We start from the raw sequence: 8,212 nt of genomic DNA, 5'->3' as shown, positions 1-8,212 counted from the left end.
ACCCACCTACCTACCTACCCATCCTCCTACCTACCCACCCACTTACCTACCTGCCCACCTACCCACCTACCCACCTACCTACCTACCCACCTACCTACCCACCTACCCATCCATCCATCCAACCACCTACCTACCTACCTACCTACCTACCTACCTACCTACCTACCTACCTACCCACCTACCCATCCATCCATCCAACCACCTACCTACCTACCTACCCACCTACCCACCTACCTACTTACCTACCCACCTACCTTCCCACCTACCTACCTACCTACCTACCTACCTACCTACCTACCCACCTACCCACCGACCTACCTACCCACCTACCTACCTACCCACCTACCTACCTACCCACCTACCTACCCACCTACCTACCTACCTACCTACCTACCTACCTACCCACCTACCTACCTACCTACCTACCCACCTACCTACCCACCTACCCACCTACCCACCTACCTACCCACCTACCCACCTACCCACCCACCTACCTACCTACCCATCCTCCTACCTACCCACCCACTTACCTACCTGCCCACCTACCCACCTACCCACCTACCTACCTACCCACCTACCTACCCACCTACCCATCCATCCATCCAACCACCTACCTACCTACCTACCTACCTACCTACCTACCTACCCACCTACCCATCCATCCATCCAACCACCTACCTACCTACCTACCTACCTACCTACCTACCCACCTACCCATCCATCCATCCAACCACCTACCTACCTACCTACCTACCTACCTACCTACCTACCTACCCACCTACCCATCCATCCATCCAACCACCTACCTACCTACCTACCCACCTAGTTCAGTTCAGTTCAGTTCAGTTCAGTTTATTTTCAGACATTTCAGACAAAGACATTTCGTAACAAACACAAAAAAATATAAATGTATAAGGTCTGAAAAAAGGGAATAGGCAGAAGCTAAAGCTTATAACGCCTCCCCTTTAAAATACATAAACTTAGGTAGCTGCTACACACAGGTCAAAAAGAAAATATCTAATAATTAATTTATTGCTGCTGTCAGCGAAACACAATCAACATATGTTTGAATAATGTTCCTCTTGAGAACAGTTTTAAAGTAAATTAATGTTCTGCAGTCTTTTAAATCTACGGCCAAATCATTCCAAACATTCACTCCAACAACAGAAATACAATGCCTTTTTGCATTTGTTCTAACACTGGGCTTTTTCAGCATGTCTTGCCCTCTCAGCAGATAGGTACTTTCCCTTTCCTGAAACAGGTTCTGAATCCGAATGGGGAATTGATTATTCTTTATTTTAAACATAAATTGTGCCGTTCGAAAGTAAACCAAGTCCTTGAATTTCAAGGCTTTTTTTCGGATGTAAAGTGTATTTGTGTGTTCCCTATATCCAGCTTTATTTATAAGTCGCATTGCCCTTTTTTGGATCAAACTGATTGGTTTTGTGTTAGTTTGGTATGTGTTTCCCCACACCTCCAGACCATAGGTCATGTAGGGAAGCACCAAGGAACAATACAATACATATAGCGTTTGATCATTTAAATATTCTTTAACCTTACTAATGACTGCTAATGATTTGCAGACTTTTGCCTTTATATAATTTATGTGATTTCTCCAACTTAGCTTATTTTGCAATATTATTCCTAAAAACTTAATTTCATTTACTTGTTCAATCTCTGTATCGTTTATAATTAAGTTTGTTTCCACATTGATTGGACGATTTGCAAATATTATAAATTTAGTTTTCTTTAAGTTCAGAGTTAATTTATTTGAGTCGAACCAATGCTTCAATATTTTCAGTTCATTTTCTACAGCTTCAAATAATGCCTTTAAATCTCTACCACAACAAAGTATGTTTGTATCATCTGCAAATAATATAAAGTGCATTGTTTTTGAAACCGAACATAAATCATTAATGTAAATTATGAACAACAAAGGACTCAACACTGACCCCTGGGGGAGTCCACAGGTCACTGACATGGTCTCTGAGTCGGTGCCATCAAAGTGGACGTATTGGGATCTGTTGCTCAAATAACTTTGGATCCAGGAAAGGGCCACACCCCTGATCCCATATCTATTAAGTTTTTTCAGCAAGAGATCATGGTTCACGGTGTCGAAAGCTTTGGTAAGATCCAAGAATAAACCAACAACATATTGCTTATGTTCTATTGCATTTGTTATATTTTCAACTAGGTCCACCAAAGCTAAGGTTGTGGTTCGATCAGGTCTAAAGCCATATTGCTGCTCACAGAGTATGTCATATTTTTCTAAATAATTATATAATCTTAAATGGAAAAGCTTCTCCAATATTTTAGAAAATTGGGATAGTATGGAGATAGGTCTATAATTTGTGAATGTGTGTTTATCACCCGACTTGTAAATCGGAATTACTTTTGCCATCTTCATTCTTTCTGGGAATATTCCTGTTTGCAGGGACAGGTTAAATAAAAAGGTGATAGGAGTTATTACAAAATCAATTATTTCTTTTAATATTGACATGTCCAATCCATCAGAGTCTGATGACTTTTTACTTTTTTACTTTTTCACAATTGAAAGAATTTCATTTTCATCTGTAAGATAAGGAATATACTGTTTTCCTGCTTTGGAAGTTTGCTGAGGATATCCTCCTTATTATGGTAGTTTGGTATTTCTTTTTCTAAGTTAGAACCTATTTTACTAAAGTAGTTATTAAATTCATTAGCAATTTCGTTTGGCTGGGTGATCAGATGTCCATAATTTATTTCAAAGTGAGAAGGGAAGTGGGACTCCTTATTTCTTCTTTTAATTAATTTGTTCAAAATGCTCCATGTATTTTTTATGTCGTTTTTGCTTCTTTCCAAAATATCACTATAATAATCTGTTTTACATGCTCTCATGATGTTTGTTAGTCTGTTCTTATATGTTTTGTAGGTTCTCTCTGCTTCTTCAGTCCTTTTTTTAAGGAATTCTTTATACAGTTTGTTCTTTTTCTTACATGCCTTTTGAATACCCTTTGTTAACCATGGTTTTCCAGAAAATTTGTCAGTGATTACTTTACTAATTAGGGGACAATGTGTGTTATATAGAGTAAAAAATGAGTTCAAAAAGGCTTCATAAGCAGTATTTACATTATCTGAATATACATTGTCCCAGTTTTGTTCCAGTAGAGCATTCTTAAGTCTATTAATTGCCTCAGTGTTTTTTTGTCTGGTCATTATAACCATTTTCTTTGCTTTATTGGATTTAGTAACCATTTCTATCTTTGTAAAGACTGGAAGGTGATCCGATATATCAGATATTAAAAGTCCACTTGTTATTTCATGTTCAATAATGTTAGAAAATATGTTATCAATCAATGTTGCACTGTTTCTTGTTATTCGAGATGGTCTCGTTATGGCGGCATATAAACTTAAACTATACATTGTATTTATAAACTCGGTAATTGACGGCAGTTCTAAAGGATTCAGTAAGTCAAGATTAAAGTCACCACATACAAAAACCATTTTTCTTTCGCATAAACCCTCATATATATCCATCATCGTTTCCCTAAATATATCAATGCATGAACCAGGTTTTCTGTATATGCAGCTTACATAGACATTCCTTGACTTTTCAAGCTCAATTTCTACAGTAACACATTCCATAACTTTATCAATGATTAAGCACTTGTTTTTTACTATTTTACTTTTCAAGTTTCGGTCAATATATAAAGCTACACCCCCACCTTTTTGACGGTTCCTACTTCTGAAGAACATGTTATATCCTTCTATCTGGAAGAAGGAACATTGTTCCTTGTCCATCCATGTCTCTGAGATTGCTATTACAGAAAAGGTGTGTTTTGATTGTTTCAAAAAGTCTAGAATTTTAGAGAAATTTGAGTTAAGACTTCTACAATTGAAATGAATAATAGAAAGTGAATCCTTTGTGGTTATGTGCTTCTCAAGTTGCTCATGTGTATAATATTCACAATTGTTCTGTATTTTTGCAAGCACATTGTTCTCTGGATCCAAATCATTCTGTATATCATGCGGTTTAAACTCTGTGTAATCAAACCTTTTGAGTTGAAGATTTACATGACTAGAGTGATCTGATTCTGTCCTTACTGTGTTTATGGTTGATTTAAGTCTGTCAGGATGCATCATAAATCCAGTTCATTGTCACTTGTCCGTTTTTCTTTGGGTCCTCCAAGACTTATTTATTTGTATTGTTCAAGCTCTTTGATGTCTTTGATAACCATCACTCTGGCCTGTTCTGGAGATCCATTAAGCGTGATCAGGATTCTACAGTTCCGTGTCCAAGTGTCTTGTATCTTCTTCTCTCTTCTCAGAATTCTTGCCTGTCTTGCAATTTCAGCATTTTTCCTGGTAAGGTGCTCATTCACATAAACACCTGTACCCTTCAATTTCCTGCCATTTCTTAGCACCTCCATTTTGTGCTTTCTATTGGCAAAACGAATGATAATATTTGGCCTTTTCCCATTTCTCTGTGATAATGCGTGACATGCTGCAACATCTTTACTGTCAATAGAGATGTTTTTGCTCTCAAAAAACTTGATTACCTGGTGCTCCAGTGAAGACAAACCAGGACTTGTGGTGGGAATTGCCAAATTTCCTTCTCCTCTGTCCCCAGCTACGGCTTGTGCAAAAGTGCGTTGAATTTCAAGCCCTGAGATCAGAAGGTCTTCCATTCTAGAAAATTGTTCCAGGTCATCAATCCGCGTTTCCAAATGCTCAATTCGCTTGTCCTTTTCTTGAATCAGTGTTTTCAGTTGTCTGATCTCATCTGTAAGTTCCATCAAACATGCTTGCTTTTCTGAAACTTTAGTTATTTCCTGTGACAAAAACTGCAAGGACTTCTTTATGTCCTCGACATCTTCAGCCAATTTCTTGTTAGCCATTGTCAGATTGATTTTGCTTGGCTTTGTGATTCCTTAGGCTGCTTCCTGGAAGTTTAGGCCCCAGGCTCAAAAGGTCACAATAAAGCAGTAATTTTCCAAAATGGTTGTACATCCAAACTCCTTATATCTTCAGATATTGGTAAATTACACTGAAAGTGGTGGATGCCAACCTATTTTTGAGATATTATTAGGATTGTGGAGCAGGCTTGCAGTCATCAGCCGTGTGCACCCACATGTTGGTTAACACACCTACCCACCTACCTACCTACCTACCCACCTACCTACCCACCTACCCACCAATCCATCCATCGTGTCTTGGTTTGTTCCGTTTCCCAGAATTCCAAGTTCCCGGTCTACCGGCGTATCTATGAGCACATGGAGCGTAAGAAGAGCTACGTGTCCAGCATGGAGGAGGGCTTCCGCCGCGCCAGGGAGGGAAACTTCGCCTTCATCGGGGAAGATGCGTCCTTGGACTTGGCCGTGGCTCGATACTGCACGCTGTGTCGTTCACAGGAGGTCGTCTCTATGAGGGCGTACACCATCGCTGCACCTCTGGGTGAGTGTCTGCACCCGTGGGGGGTTTATGCTTCTCAGTGTGTGTGTGTGTGTGTGTGTGTGTGTGTGTGTGGGCCTGTGTGTGTGTGTGTATGTGTGTGTGTATGTGCGTGTGTGAGTGTGTGTGTGTATGTGTGTGCGTTCTTGCTTGTGTTTATGTGTGTGTGTGTGTGTGTGTGTGTTTGTGTGTGTGCCTGTGTGTGTGCACGTGTGTGTTTGTGTGTCTGTGTGTGTGTGTGTGCCTGTGTGTGTGTGCGTGTCTGTGTGTGTGTGTGTGTGTCTGCGTGTGTGTGTTTGCGCTCGTGTGTGTGTGTGTGCCTGTGTGTGTGTGTGTGCGTGCGTGCTTGCGTGTGTGTGTGCGTGTATGTGTTTGCCCCTGTGCCTGTGTGTGTGTGTCTGTGTGTGAGTGTGTGCGTGTGTGTGTGTGACCTCTTCGATCACCCACCCCCCCTCTCTCTGTGCCTCAGGCTCCCCGCTCATCAAGAACCTCTCGGTGGCCCTGCTGCAGCTGAGTGAGTCCGGCGAGCTGACGTATCTGCGGAGCAAGTGGTGGGCCAGCAGCTGCGTGGGGGCCGACGGCGCCCCCCCCTCTGAGGCCCTGCAGGCCCACGACCTGAGGGGCCTCTTCCTGCTCCTGGGCCTGGGCCTGTGTGTCGGGCTCCTGCTGGCACTGCTGGAACTCATCTCGAGGGCCCGCAACCAAGCTAAGGATGGAAAGGTAGGGAAGAGTGTCCCCCTCACCAGCACCCTGACATCCTGTGTGTGTGTGTGTGCGTGTGTGTGCGTGTGTGTGTGTGTGTGTGTGTGTGCGTGTGTGTCCAAAGGATGAACGCTCCTTACACAGCACATTTAAATTTTTCCAATTCTTTGGTCAGGGCGCCCTCCCACTGTGCCTCCGTCCCGTGCCCCAGCACGTGTCACGGCTAAAGTCTGGTTCCTTTGACCAGTGTGAGTGCAACCGTACCACGTCTAGGAGCGGCACGCTTGCCGTCCACGGCCCGTTTGGGAGAGGTGGGCTTTAGTAAAGCACGTTTGCACGTGTACGAGCACGAGCGTGCGCACATGTACGAGCACGAGGCCTACGGCGGTTCTGAGGTCATTTCCTGTGCGCCCGTTGGGACGTAGAAAAAAGAAGGAGGGACCATGCGCGGACATTTCAAACAATGGCGGTGAAAGGTTCACGTTGGTGTGATGCGGAGGTGGAGTGTTTACTGCAGATTTGGTCGATGAAAAGATTCAAAAACAGTCGACAAGACGCACAAAAACTCCGAGGTCTACGGAAAGATCTGGAAACAAAGCCATGCATCGCCATGACGTCATCAATGCGTGTGACGTGTTACGGCGTGATGACGTATAGGCAGCAAGAAGCATTCTCCGAGGCCCAGGTAGTGTGAGTACAAACGGGCCTGGAGGGGGGGACAAGGACCCTAAAGCACGGGGCACGGGACGGACGCACAGTGGGAGGGCGCCCTTGATGACCAAATACCTGGAAGAGCGTCCACCGCTGCACTTTGTGTTTAGTGTTAGCAGTGCGCGAGCTACAGGGGAGCTATCCTACACATACACACACACACACACACACACACACACACACACACACACACATAGAGAGCTCCACGGTAGGCCTAAATGTTAGCATGCTAACACGCTTGACTAAGATCTGGCATCTTTGCGCGGTGACGTTAGCATTTAGCTCAAACACCACTGTGTCTTAGTGGAGCCTGCTAAAGCTGCTAGCATGAATGTTAGCTCTTGGTTTCCTCGTCTTTACCACTTCTTCTTCTTCTCTCCCGCAGAAAGCGTGCTGCTCGGTGTTGACCTCAGAACTCAACCGGCGATTTGGCGGCAAAGGGGAGCGAGCAGAGCAGGATGACACAGACAAAAGCAAAGCATAAGGAAAAGGTCACATGTTAGAGAGCCAAGAACACCCGAGGTCCTGTTCCCTCAAACACATTAGCTTCCTGTGTTTCCGTAGCGATAGCCATCTGTCGTGTGGTCAGCGTCTTTGGTACTTAGTGACACGTGAACTAGCATCCGCAGCATTAGCATGAAACCGATGGATTTAGAGCTTCAAACAGTAAAAAACACTATTAAACTAACATTTCCTGTTGATGTTTAAGTGTTGTAACCGTTTCTTTTTGCTTGTATGTTCCAAATAAATGCCCCAATGTCCCAAACGCTCTCTTGTTTCAAAGTTCACATTAAAACCGTTGTTCATGGTTCAAAGCCATCTATGTAAAAGTAGAGAAGCCATGGCTAACCAGAGGAGGAGGTCTGAGACGCCAGGACCAGGACCAGGACCAGGACCAGGGCTGGGACTGGACCATGGCTAACCAGAGGAGGAGGTCTGAGACTCCACTTCTCTCCAGTTTACATTGCTGCCCTTTCATCCCTTCATTCAACAATCCAACCTCAAAGAACAACTGTTCACAAACGTCCTCCTGTGACTCCAACGACTGTGGTTCAGACTCAATAGAGCACTAACCAAGTCCAGACCTACTTCCACCAACAACTGGACCAGGACCAGGACCAGGACCAGGTTCAGGCTGGGACTGGACCAGCACTAACCAAGTCCAGAACTACTTCCACCAACGACTGCCACTCTAACGACGGAGCACAAAGGGTTCCAGTGACATCATCGGCCTGTGAGAGGTTAAAAACCTGGATCTCACACCAGCTAGTTGGACCAGTCCCAGCCTGGTCCTGGTCCTGGTCCTGGTCCTGGTCTCCAATCTCACAAACACACTTAACACTTTCCCAGTCATCCGAATATCTGATCC

The 8,212-nt window shown here is 43.9% G+C and overlaps 1 protein-coding gene across 2 annotated transcripts in view; it reads left to right on the top strand.

The window, feature by feature from the left end:
- LOC310951267 (putative glutamate receptor) overlaps positions 1–7,603 on the top strand; it is a 17,691-nt gene extending 10,088 nt beyond the window's left edge. The window contains exons 8-11 of one of the 2 annotated variants that reach the window (XR_014593323.1): positions 5,214–5,433; positions 5,900–6,150; positions 7,229–7,424; positions 7,464–7,564. Coding sequence is in view for 1 of the 2 variants with exons in the window: in XM_083919411.1 (XP_083775537.1) it covers positions 5,214–5,433; positions 5,900–6,150; positions 7,229–7,327 (570 nt within the window). In the remaining variant the exon portion in view is untranslated. Of the gene's footprint in view, positions 1–5,213; positions 5,434–5,899; positions 6,151–7,228 lie in introns of both variants that reach the window. The other variant, XM_083919411.1, reaches the window with a different exon arrangement.
- The last annotated feature ends 609 nt before the right edge of the window (positions 7,604–8,212 follow it).

This window comes from Echiichthys vipera (assembly GCF_963691815.1).
Source record: "Echiichthys vipera genome assembly, chromosome: 9".
NCBI classification, from domain to species: domain Eukaryota; kingdom Metazoa; phylum Chordata; class Actinopteri; order Perciformes; family Trachinidae; genus Echiichthys; species Echiichthys vipera.
Note: the sequence above shows the minus strand (reverse complement) of the source record. Positions and strands in the feature narration are given on the sequence as shown.